The sequence below is a fragment of the Mirounga angustirostris genome, unplaced genomic scaffold (genome assembly GCF_029215605.1).
Source record: "Mirounga angustirostris isolate CCGP_5_RB_7025 unplaced genomic scaffold, mMirAng1.0.hap1 SCAF_4, whole genome shotgun sequence".
NCBI classification, from domain to species: Eukaryota; Metazoa; Chordata; class Mammalia; order Carnivora; family Phocidae; genus Mirounga; species Mirounga angustirostris.
Window position 1 is genome coordinate 175169784 of NW_026991712.1, and position 20302 is coordinate 175190085.

Genomic DNA, 20302 nt, shown 5'->3' on the forward strand with positions numbered 1-20302 from the left:
TTCTCATGAGAAAGGAGAAAGAGTAGATATTCAAGAAGGAGAACATTTGGGGACACTGTGGGTGGCTCAGTCGGTTAAGCATCTGCCTTCAGCTCATGTCATGATCTCAGGGTCCTGGGATCGAAATCCACATCAGGCTCCTTGCTTGGTAGGGAGCCTGCTTCTCTCTCTGCGTGCTGCTCCCCCTGCTTGTTAGTGTGTGTGCATGCTCTCTCCCTCTCTCTCTCTCTATCTCTCTGATAAATCAATCTATCTTTTTAAAAAAATGAACACTTGGGTTGACTTACACATTTTGACCATTGTGAATAATACTGCTTATGAGTAGTGATATACTAACATCTCTTTAAAACCTTGCTTTCAGTTCTTTGGGATATATATCCAGAAGTGAAATTGCTAGATGATATGATAATTCTAGTTTTTATTTTTTTGAGGAACTGCCATACTGTTTTCCACAGCAGCTATATCATTTTACATTCCAACCAGCAGTGCACAAGGGTTCTAATTTTTCCATATCCTCGCCAACCCGTTTTTCTGATTTTTTTTTTTTAAGATTTTATTTACTTATTTGACAGAGAGAGAGCACAAGTAGGCAGAGCGGCAGGCAGAGGGAGAGGGAGAAGCAGGCTCTCCGCTGAGCAGGGAGCGCGATGTGCGGCTCGATCCCAGGACCCTGGGATCATGACCTGAGCTGAAGGCAGACGCATAACCGACTGAGCCACCCAGGTGCCCCTGTTTTTCTGATTTTTTGATATTAGTTATTCTCAATTGGTATGAGGTGATTGGTATGCATTATTTTTTTTTTTTTTAAGATTTTATTTATTTATTTGACAGAGAGACAGCGAGAGAGGGAACACAAGCAAGGGGAGTGGGAGAGGGAGAAGCAGGCTTCCCGCCAAGCAGGGAGCCCGATGTGGGGCTCAATCCCAGGACCCTGGGATCAAGACCTGAGCTGAAGGCAGATGCCTAATGACTGAGCCACCCAGGTGCCCCTGCATTATTTTTTATTTAGAGTTTGAAACGTAAGAGAATTCAGGTTTCTATAAACCTCTACAGAGATATAGCACAGTATCTTTATCATTTAAACATTTAAGGTAGAATTGTGGGAGAATTTTGGTAGTAATTCATTTCCAAAAATGTTGCTACTTAAAAATATCTAGACTGATCATTTAGACTGTCACATGTGCTAATTTGTGGATTTGTGCAGATATATTAATTTGTTTAAATTTGTAATTCACAGAGTTTGTGTTTTGAGTGTGTTTATGTGAGGTCTTTGTTATATGACTTCTGGAGAATTGTCTTCAATCCGGAGTGATTTTATTTGCAGGCACATTGTCCTGATATTGTTTAGTACCAGTATTTACTTGCATTACTGAGGCACTGCAATTAGAATTGCTGAAGTTTCAGCCCAGACACCACATTTTCAGAAAAGCACTTAGTGATCTTCAGAGTGCTCAATTAAAGAGTCAGTGAAATGGTACAAAAGGAATCATAGAAGCACAAAGTTTGAAATTAATATCCTGATTTTTTTGTGCTTTTTCTACCCTGAGTATGACCGCAGACAGAGCTGTGAGCTGGAAATGCGTATGTATGATGCATTTAAAGATGGAAACACATTTCAGGTTTATCGCTTTACTTTCTGGTGACTGAAGACATTATCTTCTCCCAGCTTTTTTCTTTCCTTACCATACTATTCTACTCACAGGAGACAGGTGATTGCTAGCAGCGTAACTTCACTCCATGTCTCATCTTTAGGAACATTCCTGTCATCATCTTATGTTGAAACAAAATTTGTCCAGTAGACGGGTTACCAACCCATAAATGGTAACAAACCTGAAGACCTTTTCCTATGACCTTAATAATGGTAACTTTTTCTTTTGAAACCCTTTTTCCTTTTACTTTTGTGAAACCATAATGATTTTCTTTACCTCTGACTGTAGTGGAGTCCTGTGGGACATACAGTTAACATGACAATTTAGCCATACTTAAACTTGGTCAAACAAAAGAACAAGAAAAATGCAGTATTAAAGTATGAGTTATTTGTACTTGCAGTCTACAATCTTGCGCCTCCTGCCCTTTTTTTTTTTTTTAAATTTTATTTATTCTTCCTGAATAAACTACACCCAATGTGGGGCTTGAACTCAACAACCCTGAGATCATGCTCCTGAGAGCTGTATGCTCTACTAACTGAGCCTGCCAGGCACTCCTCTCCCCTCCTACTTTTTTAAACCCAACCTTGTCACACTTTACTCTCAACCACCTTACCTGGATTACTTTTTCCTGTCAGTGTTGCTGATGACCTCCATGTTGTAAATTTTAGTAGTCCATTCATAGTCCTTAACTTACTTGCTAGTGTTTCACGGGCATTTAACACAGTCAAGGATTCCTCTACTTCCTTTCCTTACTTTCTTCACTTGCCTTCTAGGACAGCCTATCTTTCTGATTTTCTTCCAACTTCACTAGCCATTCTTTCTCGGTCTCCTAAGGATTAGACCTTAGGCCTCTTGTCTTTTTTTTTTAAGTTGTTTGTTTTGTTTTGTTTTGTTTTTGTTTTTTAGTAATCTCTGCACCCAATGTGGAGCTCAAACTCATGATGCTGAGATCAAGAGTCTCATGCTCTTCTGACTGAGCTAGCCAGGCTCCCTTCTTGTCTTTTCTATCCACATTCTCTTGGTAATTCTTTTCACTGTCAAATCTATACACTCCTAATTTTACAGATACATAAATCTAGCCCATACCTCCCTCCTGGCTGCATATTCACATAGATAGATACTTATTTGCTGTCACTACTTGTGTTTCTAACTTGACATGTTCAAAACTGAGCTCTTGACCCCCTCCCCAAAAAACTTGTGTCTTCCATATCTTCTCCACTTCTGTTAATGGCAACATCATCTTTCTAGCTGCTGAAGCCAGAAACATTGGTTTTGTGCTGGTCTCTTCTATTTATCCCACACCTCCATCTAATTTGTAAGCAATTACTTTGGCATTCATATATTACTATAAACAGACCTCTTTTCATTATCTCCACTGTTACAGTCTCTTCCAAGCCATCATCATTTCTGTTGTATTAGAGTAATAACTTCCTAACTGTACCTCTCATGCACCCTCCCCTTCAGTGTGTTCTTAACATAGCAGCGATAGTGGGACTTTCAAAAATGTAAGTTAGATCATATCACCTTGCCACTCAAACCTTCCAGTGGCTTCCCAACCCCCACAGAGTTAAAGCCAGAGTCTCTAAAACAGTATACAAGACACTACACTTCATTGCGTCTCTGACCAAACCCCCACTACCCTTAACTGGCCTCAGAGTTTGCATGCTTGCTCTTCCCTTTGCCTGGATGGTTTCCCCCGTGATCCACTTGCTCACTCCTTCACTACCCTCAGGTTTTTACTCTAATGTCATCATTAGAATGCTTTGACTCTTCCTTGATGGCCTTCCTTTTTTTTTAATCATTTTATTTTGGAAACTTTAGAACATACAAATATAGAGAGAACATAACCATCATACTAATATTATTTAAGTTCTTAATATCCAATATGCAGGCCATATTCACTGTCCCCAGTTGTCTCCAAAATGACTTTTTATAGTTGGTTTGTTCCAGTTGATGTCCAGACATGGCCCATACACTGGATTTGATTGATGGAACCACCCAAAATACACCTGCAACCTTTCCCTCCTCTCCCAGCATTCAGAATTCTACTTCTCTGCCTTATTTTTCTCCATACCACGCATCACATTTTAACATACACTACATCTGCCTGGCCTTTTTAAAATTACCTGTCTACCCCATTAAAATGTCAGAATCCTGAAGGCCAGGATTTTTATTTAAATTGTTCACTTCTGTTTTCCTCCAAGCCTAACACATAGTAGATGCTCAATAAATATTAGTTGAATGAGTGAATGAATGAATGTGGGCATTTCACCTGGCCATTCCACAAAGAGCCTGTGTCCTGGAACATGTGAAATGAGACGTGAATTTCTCCTCCCATATACTAGAGGCTGTAGATCATTGTGGTTAAGAGCACAGACTTTGGAACCCTTAGGTTTAAATCCTGATTCTGTCATTTTCTAGCTTTGTATCACTAAATAAGTTATCCCTTTGTGTCTCAGTTTTCTCATTGATAAGCATTGTATCAAAATAAGGTTGTTAGGAGGCTCAAATCTCTTAGTACACGTTAAGCACTTAGAACAGTGCCTGGCACATAGTAAGTGCTCAACTCATGTTAATATTATCAGTCTCAGTTCCAACATCATTCTCATTGTATGACCATTACACTGTGCTAAATAATGATTCTAATGTTTAAAGAGTATTTTTTAGGGGCGCCTGGGTGGCTCAGTCAGTTAAGCATCCCACTCTTAATTGCTGCTCAGGTCATGATCTCAGGGTTGTGAGATTGAGCCCCATGTGGGGCTCCGTGCTGGGTGTGGAGCCTGCTTAAGAGTCTCTCTCTCCTCTCTCTTTGCCTCTCTTCCATTCCCCGCTCTCTCTATATATAAAAAAATTAAACTTTAAAAAGATAGTGTTTTTTTATATAATATGCAAGTCACCTTAATTTGGTAGCAATGATTTTTTGCAATCCTAAATTAAAAACTGGGCATGTTGGATTTACGTAGAGACTTTGGGTTCACTCTAAGAAGGTACCTTTAGAAACTTTGAAGGGTAGAGGCGCCCGGGTGGCTCAGTTGGTTAAGCGTCATGGTCTCTTCAGCTCAGGTCATGATCCCAGGGTCCTGGGATTGAGCCCTACTTTAGGCTCCCTGCTCAGTGGAGAGCCTGCTTCTCCCTCTCCCTCTGCTGCTCCCCCTGCTTGTATGTGCAAGCACTCACGCGAGCTCGCTCTCTCTGTCAAATAAATAAATCTTAAAAATAAACGTTCAAGGGCAATTCTACATGAATTAGGAATCATTGTGTCTGGTATAACTTCATCATACTTTTTGATTTGTTCTTTCTGCCTCCACCAAAATAAGAACATAGCCGAAGATTCCGTTGTATGCCCTATACCTTTCTCTAAACTTTTTAATCTCCTTGGTGACCCTTAGATTCTTAATATTTTCAACACTAAGTAGTTTCAAGAGTTTTTTGATCTTCTTAATTCCATTTATGCATTTCTTATTTTTTTAAGATTTTATTTATTTGAGAGAGAGGGACAGAGAGCGAGCACGAGAGAGTGAGCACGAGCAGGGAGGAAGGGCAGAGGGAGAGGGAAAAACAGGCTCCCTGTTGAGCAGGGACTGAGCCACCCAGGCACCCCATTTATGCATTTCTAACAGGCTGATGTAACTTTCTTATTTAGATACTTGCAACTCAGAATCCTTGCTATTGTCAGCTGCATTTTTGTCTTCCATCACTTACCTTTGATTTCTCCCTGTGCATGGCTTTCATTTTTATCTCTCTCAATGCAGACTGATTTTCTCACAGTTGAGAAACACAGCGCTCAGCAATCACCCATTATTCCCTGCTTCTAATTAAACTGGTATAATTATCTAATTAAAAACAAAAATTGTTAAAATAATAAAAAGTCCCTTGAATCTTATATATAGGGCTTTATAAAACACTTTTGTTTATACTGTTTTCCATGATTCTTAAAATAGACTTAAAAATAAACATTTCTACCTCAGTTTTGCTTACCCAGGGTTACCTGACTGTTCACTGGTAAAGCCAGAACTTTATTTTGTTTTTCAGTTTCACACTTCTTGCTTTTTCCACTGTTCTTGGGTGTCTTATATTGGAAAGTGCAAGCATAGCATAGTGAGTAAGAATATAGAACCTGGGGGCGCCTGGGTGGCTCAGTCGTTAAGTGTCTGCCTTCTGCTCAGGTCATGATCCCAGGGTCCTGGGATCGAGCCCCACATCAGGCTCCCTGCTTGGCGGGAAGCCTGCTTCTCCCTCTCCCACTCCCCTTGTTTGTGTCCCCCCCCCCCCCCCTCTCTGTCAAATAAATAAAAAATCTTTAAAAAAAAAAAAAAAAGAATGTAGAACCTGGAATCAAACTGCCTAAGTTTGTAACTGGTTCTTCCACTGCCTAGCTGTGTGACCTTGGAGAAATGACTTTTCTGTGTCACTCAACTTTTCGCCATCAGTAAAGTATGGGCAATAATAGTACCTATTTTTTGGATTTGTTGTATTTTCTGGTTTATTCCACACATATAAAGCATTTCAAACAGCACTTGGTACCTTAGTAAGTGCAAAATGGTGTGATACAGACTATAGAATTTTTCAGAACAGGGAACTGTGCCTGGGAATTAGCAGTAAGTTAAAAGAGATGGGGCTTGATTAGGTCTAGAAAAATGTAGAATTTTTTTTTATTTAAGATTTTATTTATTTGTCAGGAGGGGAGAAAGGGAGTGCACAAGTAGGGGGAGCTGCATTCAGAGGGAGAAGCAGGCTCCCCGCTGAGCAAGGAGGCCAATGTGGGACTCGATCCCAGCACCCTGGTATCATGACCTCAGTCAAAGACGCTTAATCGACGGAGCCACCCAGGCGTCCCAAGAATATAGAATTTAGATGGATGGTAGAGTGGGGTAGGCATTCCCAAAGGAGCCTCATGAGAAAATTTCAAAGGGCAGGAGTTGGCATTCTTTTTTGAGAGCTAAAAGGAGCTTAGGTCTGACTGCATCTAGACTAACAAGGAGTGAGATTACGTCATGGAAGGCTTTGAAGCTGGGTTGAGGCATTAGGACCTGCCACCTGATCATTTGAGTAACACCATAAAGGTGGCCTTTGTAGATATATTGACCTAATAGTGGTATGCATTATGAAAACAAAGCAGCACAGTGCCCAGAAGGGAGGGTATGGTAGCTGATACTAAGGTTATGGCAGGGGTGAAAGAATGGTCCATTCTGAGAATTTTTGAAGCAGTTGGTAAAATACGGTTTTATTGGAAGATAGAGGAGTGAGTGATAGAACTCGGATTCCTAAAAGCCCAGGACAAAAGTTTATGCTGGCATAAAGATTGCTGAGAAAACAAAAATGTTAAAAAGGGAACTGATTTAACTGATCTCATTCTGGGAGCACCTGAACCTCGGTAAAGAAGATTCTTCTCACTGGGGTGTCAGTATTTTACTGAAGCTGTGTGATCATTCCCCCATTGGAAACCAGTCTTTAAGCAGTCTGCCTTATAGGGCAACTAATAGAAAAAGTGTTTGGCAGTTAAATCACTCCCTCAGCTGTGTTCCCAAAGCTCTATGCGCATACTTCAACCTTGATCCTTACCATGCTTTACCATGCTGATTATTGTATATTGATCATCTGTTAAATTCCTGGAGTTCAGTGACCAGGTCTATCTGTTTATTCCTGTATGACTATAATAAATACTCAGTAAATGTTTGTGGGATGAAGGACTTTGTGTCTCTGTGTAGGTGTGTATGTGTTTTGGGTCATGGCATAAATCACATTCATCCCAAAGGGAATAGCACTGGCTTAGAAATATTTTCACTGTGATTTTTTTTAATTGGGAGTTTCTTCATCTGGAGTGTCAGGGATGTACAAGATTTGATAGGATAGTTTCCACTCTTTAGCATCCTGTTAGAACATGGGATCCCCTCTGTTCTTCTTCCCTGAACCTACAGATGATGTCATTAAAAACTCTCATGTCAGCTCAGCCTGTAGTGCTCAGTGGTTAGATACAAACTGAAAATTTCTTCTCCAGAAAAAGATCTCAAATCTCAGGGAAGCATCCAATAGCAATTATCCTATGATAATTTGGCCCTCATTATTCTGCCCCTCAGTGGGCTGCCCCACTGATCTTTTTCTGTCTGTGTAGCAACTAACCAGTTTCAAATGACTCTCATGACATTCTGCTCTTTGGGTGCATTTTAGTAATTCTTGAGAGTTATGACATAACACCGCTCCAGACTTTCAGAATATGATTCACCCTTTCTTCAGATGTCCTATTGTTGGCCTGAATGTATAGCTTTCCTTGACTGTCTTGTGCCATACCGTAGTCCCCTTTGAGCCCTAAGTCAACTTGATTGGTGTGTCCCTGCACCTAAGATTCCCCACCCACCTCTCAGACGACTGCTCCTTCACAGGACTGTCTTGCACTTGTTCTTTGTTTGTTTGTCTTAAAGATTTTATTTTTTAAGTAATCTCCACTCAACTAGGGGCTCAGACTCACAACCCCGAGATTAAGAGTTTCATGCTCTTTGGACTGAGCCAGCCAGGCACCCCTTTTATGTTTTTAATGATATTCAGTTTCTTCTTTCCTCCCATTTGGTTTTGATGACCTAGTGGTGTTTATTTTAAACTGTAACCCTCTTAAGACAGAGACACTATGTTAGTAACAACCAATTTTCTTTCCCACGGAATTATATTTTATTAAGCTAACCTCATACTGGTTTGTAAAAAATGACTCTGTTTTTTGTTAATGTGTTACATACTTTTTAAAAAATCTATGAATTTTGCCTCAGAGAATTCCAGTGTTGAATGGGACTTTAAACATACCCATGCTTTGTTTGATTACATAGTTTGGTTGCCATTGTGGTTGATGGAAATAAACAGAGGGTGTTTGGAGTGCCCTGAAGTTCGGAAATTGGTTGTGTGTGGTATATGGTTCTATGTATCTGGATAATGACTTAACTTCTTTGCTCAAAGAAAAAAGAATGCCACTTGTGTTAAGGGTACCAGTACTTTATTTTATTGTCCATTTTAACAAAGTACCACATATAATAAGAATCAGAATATAGTTCAGGAAATCACCCTGGATTTGTTTCTTCAAATGTCTCCTTCATTGATATATTGATCGCTGTTCTTCTGTTTTCTCTGCAGGCCTCAGCTGTTGAAGAATGCTCTGCAGAGAGCAGTAGAGAGAGGCCAGTTAGAACAAATAACTGGCAAAGGTGCTTCTGGGACATTCCAGGTTAGAGGCTGAAAAGGATTATAGAAAAGTGGTTCTTAAAAGTTTTGATTTCAGGACCTCCTTATACTCTTAAAATTTTTTGAGGACCCCAGGAGGTTTTTTTTAATGTGGGTTATACCTATCAATATTTACTGTATTAGAAATTAAAACTGAGGGAAATTTTAAATATTAATTTTTTTTAATTTCACATTAGCATAAATAATTTTTGTGTGAAAAATAGCTATATTTGCCAAAACAAAAAAATTGAATGAGAAGAGGGGTACTGTTTATTAAAAATTTGCAAAAGTCTTTAATATTTTGCTTAAGAGAAGACAGCTGATATCTCTTCAACACATTTTGGGTTATATCTATGAAGAAAATTCACCACACGGGGCGCCTGGGTGGCTCAGTCATTAAGCGTCTGCCTTTGGCTCAGGTCATGATCCCAGGGTCCTGGGACTGAGCTCCGCGTCGGGCTCCCTGCTCTGTGGGAAGCCTGCTTCTCCCTCTCCTGATCCCCCTGCTTGTGTTCCCTCTCTGGCTGTCTCTCTGTCAAATAAATAAAATCTTAAAAAAAAAAATTTCACCACACATAGTAATACAGTTAGAAAAGTGTGGAATATTTTAAGATAATTTTCAAAAAGTTGTGGATATTATTCTTTGATACTATACCAAAACTCAACAGATGATAATTTTTTTTAAAAAAATAAGATTTTATTTATTTATTAGAGAGAGCTGTTGAGCATGTAGGGGGTGGGAGGGACTGACAGGGAGGGAGAGGGACAAGCAGACCTCGCACTTGAGTGCGGAGCCCGACCACCACCCTGAGATCATGACCTGAGCCGAAACCAAGAGTTGGAACAAATGATAATTTTTTAAATAGCTTTACTGAAGTATGGTTTATATATCATAAAATTCATTCATTTTAAGTTACAATTTATAATTCAATGATTTTTAGTAAATTTGCAGAGTTGTACAGCGATCACCACAATGCAGTTTTAGAACATATTCATCACCCAAAAAGATCTCTTGTGCCCATTTGTGGTCTCTCCCCATTCTCATCCTCAGCTAACCTACTAATTGACCTTCTCTTTATATAGATTTGCCTTTTTACACATTTCATATAGAAAGAGTCATACAATATGTGGTCTTTTGTGTCTGTCTTCTTTCACTTAGCATACTCTTGTTTGAGCCTTGTCCGTGTTGCAGCGTGAATCAGTGCTTTCGTTCCTTTGTATTGCCACATGGTATCACACTGTATGAATCTAACACTTTCTGTTTATTCACAAGTTGATGAAAATTGGGGTTATTTCCACTTTTTTTATTCTTATGAGTAATGTTGCCTATGAACATTTACATCCAAATCTTTGTGCAGACACATGTTTTTATTTCACATGGATATATAACTAGGAGTGTGGACTTGCTGGACTATATGGTAAATTTATGTTGTAAGAAACTACCAGAGTGGCTGCATCATTTTACATTCCTACCAACAAAGTTGTAAGGGTTCTAGTTTCTCCATGTCTTTGCAAACACTTGTTACTGTCTTTTTAAAATTCTAGCCATACTGGTGGATATAGAGTGCTATTTCATTGTGGTTTGGGTTGGCATTTCCCTAATGATTGCTGATCTTGACCATCTTTTCATGTGCTTAATGGACATTTGTTTATCTTTTCTAGTAAGATGTCTCTTTAATTCCTTTTCCTGTTTTTAAAGTTGGGTTATTTGTCTTGCTATTGAGATATAAAAGTTATGTAACTAGATACAAGTTCCTCACTAGATACATCATTTGCAAATATTTTCTCTTAATTTTTGGTCTATGCTTTCACTTTCTTAATGGTATCTTTTGAAGTGCAAAAGTATTTAATTTTGATGGAAGCCAGTTTATAATTTTTTAAAATTGCTTCTGCTGTTGGTGTTGTAGCTAATAAATCATCACCTAACTTAAGATCACAAGATTTACTCCTATGGTTTTTTTTAAGAGTTTTTTAAACTTTTAGCTCTTACATTTAGGTCTATCCATTTTGAGTTTTGTTTGTGATACGAGGTAAGGATATAAATATTCATGTTCTTACATGTGGATATCCAATTGTCCTAACACTGTTTATTGAAAAGACTGTCCTTTGCCCACTGAATTGCCTTGGCATCTTTATTAAAAAACAATTGACTATAAATGTTAAGGGTTTATTTCTGGACTCTCAACTGATCTATATACGAATTCTTTTTTTTTTTTTTAAGATTTTATTTATTTATTTGAAAGAGAGTGAGCAAGAGAGAGAGCAGGGGGAGGCAAAAACCAGACTCCCCTGTTGTGCAGGGAGGTGATCCCAGGACCCTGGGACCATGACCTGAGCTGAAGGCAGTCGCTTAACCGACTGAGCCACCCAGGCGCCCCTATATGTGAATTCTTAAGCCAGGATCACACTCTCTTGATGACTACAACTTTGAAAACTTTGCAGTAAGTTTTGAAACTAGGAGATACTAAAATGTAGTTTTTTTAAAAAATGTTTTGATTATTCTAGGTCTTGTGCATTTCTATATGAATTTTAGGATCCATTTGTCAATTTTCACAAAAAAGCCAGCCAGGATTTTGGTAGAGATTGCATTGAACCTATATATCAATTTGGGAAGAATCATTATTTTTATAATACTGACTTTTCCAGTTCATGAACACTGACTATCTTGTTTATTTAGTAACTTTTCTCAGCAGCATTTTGTAGTTTTCAGTATAAAGGTCTTACATTTCTTTTAAGTTTATTCCTAAGTATTTTACTCTTTTTCCATGTTATTGTGAATGGAAATACTTTCATTTTTAGATATTGCTAGCGTATAGAAAAATAATTGATTTGTCTGTTGGTAATTTATTTGTCTATTGATTTTATATTGATTCAACTTTGCTGAACTCATTTACTAGTTCTGGTAGTTTTCTTGTAGGCTCCTTAGGATTTTTTGTGGATTCCCTAGGATTTTCTGCATAAAGAGTCATATTGTTTGCAGATAAAGACTATTTTACTTCTACCTTTCCAATCTAGGTGTTTTGCTTTTTTCTTGCCTAATTGCACTGGTTAGAGCCTCCAGTACAGTGATGAGAGCAGACATCCTTATCTTGTTCCCCATCTTAAAGGGAAAACATCAAGTCTTACACCATTAAGTTAGCTGTAGGTTTTTCATAGATGCCTCTTATCAGATTGAGAAAATATTTTCCCCTATTGTTTCTTGAGAGTTCTTATTATGAACAGCTGTTGGGTTTGTCAGATGATTTTTCTGTCTTTTGAGATGATCATGTGGTTTTTGTCCTTTATTCTGTTAATAACAGTGTATTACATTAACTGATTGTGTGGTAATTCTTTAAAGGTTAGTTGCCATGTAGAATCTGAGACTGTATCAGTGAACTTTTTGTATTCTTGCCTTAAAATCTTCTAGTCTTGAACTTTGAGTGGATCTTCTAACCATGCATAATTTCATTACATGATCATTTGGAAAATAGTGGTTCACTGAATTATGCAGGTTATTAAAATATTATCACATTTCATCAAACAATAACAAAAGTAACATATTACCCGCTGACCTCATCAGAACAATATTTAAGTACTAGGAAATTACCAGGCTCACCATGGTGTAAATACAAGTGTTGTGATTTAAAATTTTTCTTAAAAAATTGCTTTTTATGCTTGGTAGCAAATACTGTTAGTTTTCCTTGAAGGGAGAGGATTATTTAATACATTTTCAAGAAAATGTCTACCAGATGCCCAAGTCCTAAATAACTGTAGTTTATCTCTTAGTTATTCCATCAAATAAAAAAGGGTGTTCCATGAATAATGCAGCTAGTTCAGCTCACAACTCAATCACTGGGGGTGCTTTTCCTTGAGACCACCATCATACTTCCTTATGCAGCTGACATGCTTTATGTGTTCTTCCCATCTCATCCCATAAAATAACAAAAAGACATGCACTGGGGTTGAGATTTAATAAAATAATTTTTGCTACTTCATCAAGGGCATTCCTAAGTGAAATTGACTTTTTTTTTTTTAAACCAGAAGTGCATAGCAATAAAGAATACAGTAATTGTTGGTACATTTTTGTGTCTCCTCTGATTTATGGTAAGGTGGCAACAGTTTTACCCACTGTTGCTTTTATACCATCAGTGCAAATGTCACCACAGTGAAAAAGGCACATCACGTCTTAGTATTATTATGAAAATAGTTTTGACCTTGCAGATCCTCTGAAAGAGTCTCAGGAACCCCATAGGGTTTGTAGACCACTCTTTGAGAATCTCTGTTGTAGACCATACCTGAGTTTGTTCTTTTGCCCTTTTTGCTTATTGGTGCTGATCTTTGTTCCCCATCCTTTTGTCCTCGGAATATGCTATGTAATTTTCTGTTGTATGATACCCTAAGTATTTATTAAACTTCTCCTTTGCTATTTTCCTTACAGGATCAAAAAGGTTTTTTATTATTTTTTTAACTACTGCATTTTTCAGATTGAGAGAAAGGAAGTATTCTCAAAAGTATCTTATTTATTGGGGCATAACTTGCTTAACAAGTTAACTTGCTTATTGGGGTAGAGCTGTTACTCTGTTTGAGTTAGGGTAGCTGTTGCTGTTTTAGGTTGGATGGAGGGGTAAATGGAAGGAGGAAATATCCAGAGGAGGGTTGGGACTCCTCAGTCAGATTGAATACCTGATGAGTGGGAAGAGAAAGTCCCTAACCTGACAATTTATTGTAAAACATATCTGTGCTAATGCAGGAACTCCGACCCACCTGGTGCAGAGGAGTCTTGTCTTGACCTGCTTTGGGAGAGTGTTGTCTTGATGCTTTTCTCTTCCTCCTTGGAAAACAGCTGAAGAAATCAGGGGAGAAACCCCTGCTTGGTGGAAGCCTGATGGAATATGCAATCTTGTCTGCCATTGCTGCCATGAATGAGCCGAAGACCTGCTCCACCACTGCTCTGAAGAAGTATGTCCTCGAGAACCACCCAGGGACCAATTCTAACTATCAAAGTAAGACTCAGAGTTGTGTGCATTAACTAGGATCAGGGGAATTATCTTGTGAAAAATTTTAGAGCTTATGCTGTTAATGACAAAGCATTAAGTATCGACTGTGAAAACCAAGAGGGAACAACAACTTTACAAATTTATTATTTACAAAAAGAAAAACAAATGATCAAGTCTTCTCCTTAATTTACAATGTTTATTGAAGATCAGGATTTGATTTTACTTTGCTGTAAAGGTTTTTCTCATATTTGTTTTTGTTGTAATTTAGATAAATCCTTGATTCAGAACACCTCTCAAATATAGTATCTTTTTGCCTTTCTGAATGTTTACTAAAACATCTGATTCCACCTTGAAACCAAGCTGGTGTTTTTAAATACGACTTATGTTATTTCTCATTGCCTTAAGCCCTGAAACAGAAAATACTTTTTTTCAGTAAAGTGTATTTACTCTGTCAGGTCGTGATTGGAGATGAAAAGCCTCACCCTTGCAGCACTGTCACATACGACTGAGGGAGGCTGGGTATTTTCTCCGTGAGCTACTAGCTTAGGCATAGTGGTGTAGGGCAAGGAATGTGGAAAATAAGTAAGTAACAAAGTGCAAACTAGACCGTATCATTTTAATTAAAAGTAATTTTGACATCTTAATAGTGACCTTTAGCATATATGTAGGATGCATTTTTTTAATGTTAAGGAAGAATGCTCTCTGGTCATTTTTTTCATACGTTACTTTGAAAACTGCTGTGTGTGACTTTTTTTTATCTTTCCTTCCTTCCTTAAGATACATATTGTGTTTACTGTGTATACTGACCCTTGTAGACCATTTCATGATTTTCCCTTTTGGTTGAGTATTACAAGAGAAGATGAAGTTGGTTATTAACCTTTTCTGTTTCACTGATATTGCAGCTATTTTTTGGACACTGAATCACCATAAAATGTAGTTTCGATGTGTCTTTGTATGAAAGGTGAGAATCAGTGAGGCCCTTAGAGTCCACGGTATTGTTCTGTTATTTGTTGATCTTTTATCAGTATTCTCCTAGATGATTTTCCTAGTACAAATGGGTATTCAGTGGATGTTTGAATGGAGATGAAAGATTTAGTTTTAAGTTGGCTGTTAATCATTTTTGTGCCACTGTAAGGCAAGTCACCACTCTGGGCTCCTGTTTTCCTTTCTGTGAAATGAGGAACTTGACTTAGTGGTCTCTAAAGTCTCTTGCTGTGACAATTTAACATTTTCAAATTTATGGGCACTTAATTAAGTGAATTATTAATCCTTTTGACCACAGAGAATTCCCTTAGCACATGTCAACTAGTATTTTTTTTTTTTAAAGATTTTATTTATTTATTTGAGAGAGAGAATGAGAGAGAGAGCATGAGAGGGGTGAGGGTCAGAGGGAGAAGCAGACTCCCTGCTGAGCAGGGAGCCCGATGCGGGACTCGATCCCGGGACTCCAGGATCATGACCTGAGCCGAAGGCAGTCGCCCAACCAACTGAGCCACCCAGGCGCCCGTCAACTAGTATTTTGACAGGACAGTAAATTGATGTATAACTGATTGTAGTTGAGGGAATTATCAAATTGAATAAACAACTTTCTTCATTTCTGAATTTTTTGTTCAGTGCATTTGCTGAAGAAAACTCTGCAGAAATGTGAAAAGAATGGGTGGATGGAACAGATCTCTGGCAAAGGATTTAGTGGCACCTTCCAGCTCTGTTTTCCCTATTATCCCAGGTAAGCACCTAGCCCATAATGTGAAGTGTTGGTCATTGTAAATTTAAAATCTGATTCTAGGTTACAGGCTTGGGCTTAATTTATTAACTTATTACTGTTCTACTTGAAAATAAAGACTACTTAAGGCAATATTGGTTTTTTGGGGTGGTTTTTTTTTTTTTAAGGTTTATTTATTTATTTTAGAGAGCATGAGCAGGAGGGGGAGAGGGAGAGAGAATCTCAAGCAGACTCCCACACTGAGCATGGACCCCGACTCAGGGCCCGGTCTCATGACCCCCAAGATCATGACCTGAGCCAAAGCCAAGAGTTGGATACTTAACTGACTGAGCCACCCAGGTGCCCCTACTAAGGCAGTATTGTGTTAGAGTAAAAGCTTTTCATGTAAGAATGGGGGGATTTTGGCTATCCTGCCAGAGCTTACTGTTAGCCATCCAATCCTAAAATCAAGCATTGAATTCTTTGAGATCCTTGGCTATTTTTATGTTCATTCCTTCTTTATTAAGTAAATGATAATGACAAGAAGACTATTAGAGAGTTAGGTATGTTTTAATTGTCCATCATTCGGGGTACCTGGATGGCTCAGTTGGTTGAGCATCTGCCTTCGGCTCAGGTCATGATCTCAGGGTCCTGGGATTGAGTCATGTGTCAGGCTCCCTGCGCAGCGGGGAGTCTGCTTCTCCCTCTCCATCTGCCTCTCCCCCTGCTCATGCTCTCTCTTACTCTCACTCTCTCTCTCTCTCTCAAATAAATAATCTTTTTAAAAAAATTGGCCATCATTCAAGGAAGGAGAGCATTGCATTGGCTGCTTCCAAGAATCCTAATTTGCCTTCTCCATACTATAGAGACAGGGCCATTTCCTTGAAAACTTTTTTTTATCTATATTTATTATTGCACTAAAAAATACATTGAGCACCTCCTATGGGCCCAGCATTGTCCTGTGTACCCATGCAATGGCCTTATACTTTCATTTCTAGTAAAGTGCCATGACATGTACCACTAAAACCCTGTTTTAGCAAGAGTATAGTGTAGTTTCTTATATTGTACCTTGTGCACAAGTCTAGGTAGGTGTTGCTTGGTTGCATATTATTTGAATTTTTCAAACATTAAAATCTTAAAGTCAAGCATATAAAATGTTATAATTTGGGGCACCTGGGTGGCTCAGTCGTTAAATGTCTGCCTTCGGCTCAGGTCATGATCCCGGGGTCCTGGGATCGAGCCCCACATCAGGCTCTCTGCTCGGCGGGAAGCCTGCTTCTCCCTCTCCCATTCCCCCTGCTTGTGTTCCCTCTCTTGCTGTGTCTCTCTCTCTGTCAAATAAATAAATAAAATCTTAAATAAATAAATAAAAATAAAATGTTATAATTTAAGCAATTATTAATCAATGTGATCAATATTTCTATCAGTAAGGGCAAAGAAAATTAGAAAATCCTTGCTGAATTTCTCTAAAACTTTGAAGAGATTCGCCCCTTTATATTATTTCGAGGTCTTTTGCCAATATTATTAGGGCAAAAAATGTATACTGCTATGCAATCTGTTTGCTGCCTTATAGACAATTCAGTGCTATATATATATTCAGTGGCAAATACAGTGCTGGACACACATCAGGAGCTTAAATAATTGTTTAGTAAGTCAATGATTAAGAATCAGTTTTATTAAATGGTAGCAGGAAGGGAATGAGGTATGGCCTAGGACTTTTATAGATTTGTTATAACTTTGTGTGTTCAGAATAAGTTAAACTGTAACCTGATACTTGTAACATAGCATTTGGAAGGGCAGGAAGAAGTGGAATGTCCAGGGAAGAGCACCTAGGTTCACATTTCTCCCTTGTCCTGTGTGGAACTTCTCTTTGACGTGATTTTACCTAATTTTTCTTTCCTTCTTTCTTTCATAGCCCAGGAGTTCTATTTCCAAAGAAAGAGCTAGATGATTCAAGAGATGAGGATGAAGAGGAGGATGACTCCTCAGAAGAAGACTCTGACGATGAAGAGCCTCCACCTAAAAGGAGGTATGGATTTGTGGGAGGCCTTTCTACCTTAGAGCTAAAAATGGCAGTAATAATAATAGCGACTTAATTCAAGATCCCTCTCAGAAAGTTCTTTGTGTAGCATTTGAACTTGTCTTCTTGAAAATTCAGGGACTTTGAACTTAGGAAGCCCTGTGAATATGTAATTTACTGTTTGGTAAATACTGTATGTATATCCATAGTTTGTTGGTTATTCAAAGAAAAATAATCCCACTTTTTCTTAGTAAAAACAACATGAATTATGTATAGACTTCATTGAATCGGTTGAATTTTCATACAATTTTAGTAAAGGCTCTAGTTAAAAATAATCACATTCCTATCCTTTACATAGGTGACTTTTTTTTTTTTTTTAAAGATTTTATTTATCTATTTGAGAGAGAGAGAGAATGAGAGACAGAGAGCATGAGAGGGAGGAGGGTCAGAGGGAGAAGCAGACTCCCTGCCGAGCAGGGAGCCCAATGCGGGACTCGATCCTGGGACTCCAGGATCATGACCTGAGCCGAAGGCAGTCGCTCAACCAACTGAGCCACCCAGGCGCCCCACATAGGTGACTTTTTATCTGTGCTAGATCTTTTGTGGCAAAATATCTGGTCATCCTGTCAAAGTGAATCTCTCAAGTACTAAGTGATGGCCTTTGTTCTTTGGTTCTCACAGGTTGCAGAAGAAAACCCCAGCGAAGTCATCTGTGAAGGCTGCATCCGTGAAGCAGAGAGGGTCCAAGCCTGCACCTAAAGTCCCAGCTGCCCAGCGGGGGAAAGCGAGGCCCCTGCCCAAGAAAGCCCCTCCCAAGGCCAAAACTCCTGCCAAGAAAGCCAGACCCTCATCTTCAGTCATCAAGAAACCTAGTAGTGGCTCTTCAAAGAAGCCTGCAGCCAGTGTGAGAAAGGAAGTGAAATTGCCCGGCAAGGGCAAATCCAACATGAAGAAATCTTTCAAAGCAAAAAAGTAAATTTTATAGGAAAAAAAAAGGGTATCATCATAAAATTCAGAATCTTATTTTCTAAGGTCAGTGTGCATTTGTTTTAGTTTTGATGCTTTTAAAATTACATTTTTTTCCCTCCCCTATGAACATTGTGGGGAGGGAATATAAATAAACCAATTTAGGCATTTGTTAGCTTTAGGTGCTGTTCTTGGTGCCTGCCCCTTCCCTCAGTCATTTTAATTTCTGCTATAACTCTGGATTTTCCTGAACTGTATAATCTACACTTGTCATTTTTTCTCCCTCCACCCCAACCCTCTTTTATGGTCAGCTTTGGCTTTTTTTTTTTTTTTTCCCTTCCAGCTTTATCTAAACAGTTGCAAAGATTTTTATATTTGTAGAAAGCATCAAGAATAGGATGCTGGTCAGGTGCTGGAAATAAAAAAGAGGCAGTATATAGCACTGACTGAATTGTAAAGCTTTCTGCCTGGAGACTCCAGTTATAGCTATAATAATTAATCTTATTTATGAAACTACTCCACTAACCTTCTCTCTCCAATTATATAAATACAGAGACAGCTTTGGGAATAAGCCAAAAAACATTATGATTTCATGAAGTTCTGAAAACCTGTGACTCCTTTGGGCTACTTTCACATTGGTCAATTTCCAGGTATTTTTCACTGGCCCAGGGCATTGTGTTCCTTCAACCGCAAGCACAAATTCCCTCCACATACTTGATTTTTGACTGAAGGGGAAATACAGGAATATATTGAATTTGTGATTTCTGGTGTCACCCATGTTACCAAAAACCAAAACATAAAATCTTCTTGATCAAATGTTTAAATATATTTTTTAATATTTGGAGCATGAGTTGTCATTTCCAGTTTGCCTTTTTTATAAGGAAATGTTGGAGAGTTACATCATTGCTTAATGTAGAAATGTTAAGGTGGAAAAACATACAATTTGCTAAAATAAACTAAATTCCAGATTCATCTGTGGGTTTTTTTCCCCCTCCTTTCTTTCCACAGCACTTTTGATATCAAACAAGTGGCTTCCTTTTTGGGATATTTAAAAAAAAAAAAAAAAGCAAAGAAAAAAAAAGCAAATGAAGCCCGACTACCCAACCCTCATTTGTATTTGTTTTAGTATCGTGCAGTTGTGTTCAATAGTACTAGCTTTCTACTTGGGAATTAACTGATTTCCGGTTATCATTTACCCTCCCTGTGGCACTTGACATTTTAATTGTCTTAAACTTTTTGGTGTACACCTTCTGGCCCCTTTGAGTGCTGCCAGAGGCAAAAGACATTTGTTTGATTCATTCCACTTGGATTGTCTCCTGGGATCTTATCTGCAGCCTCGCGGTGTGTGGCTGCGAACTGGACTGGAGAAGATTGGCTTGAAGTAGATCCATAATCATGTGTGATCCCGTCATGAGCTCATTGGAATCTGTGTTGCATGTAAGGCAATCTTTCCTGTTGTAAATCTTCCTTTTTTTATGTACATATATTTTGAAAAATATGAATAAACATGAAATTTTAAAGCTGCTGAACTGTAGCTTCTATTTAAAAATTTCTAGTATATCCTTAGAAGTAGCGAAGTTGCATTCACTTGAGTCTTTTCTACTCCTTTCAATGCTGCCATCCATTTTCCTTTTTATTTTATTTCTTTAATTTAAAAATTTTGGGGGCGCCTGGGTGGCTCAGTTGTTAAGCAACTGCCTTCAGCTCAAGTCATGGTCCCAGGGTCCTGGGATCGAGTCCCATATCGGGCTCTCTGCTCCACGGGAAGCCTGCTTCTCCCTCTCCC

The 20302-nt window shown here is 38.5% G+C and overlaps 1 protein-coding gene across 11 annotated transcripts in view; it reads left to right on the forward strand.

Annotated features, from left to right (window-relative positions):
• The window catches only part of HP1BP3 (heterochromatin protein 1 binding protein 3), a 37492-nt gene extending 17452 nt beyond the window's left edge, over positions 1 to 20040 (forward strand). For 10 of the 11 annotated variants that reach the window (XM_045898535.3, XM_045898541.3, XM_045898542.3 and 7 more), the window contains 5 exons: positions 8766 to 8856; positions 13675 to 13834; positions 15443 to 15554; positions 17446 to 17559; positions 18232 to 20040. In XM_045898535.3, coding sequence (XP_045754491.1) covers positions 8766 to 8856; positions 13675 to 13834; positions 15443 to 15554; positions 17446 to 17559; positions 18232 to 18526 — 772 coding nt within the window. In that variant the 3' untranslated portion in view covers positions 18527 to 20040. Of the gene's footprint in view, positions 1 to 8765; positions 8857 to 13581; positions 13835 to 15442; positions 15555 to 17445; positions 17560 to 18231 lie in introns of those variants that run through there. The other variant, XM_054513101.2, reaches the window with a different exon arrangement.
• Positions 20041 to 20302: the final 262 nt, after the last annotated feature.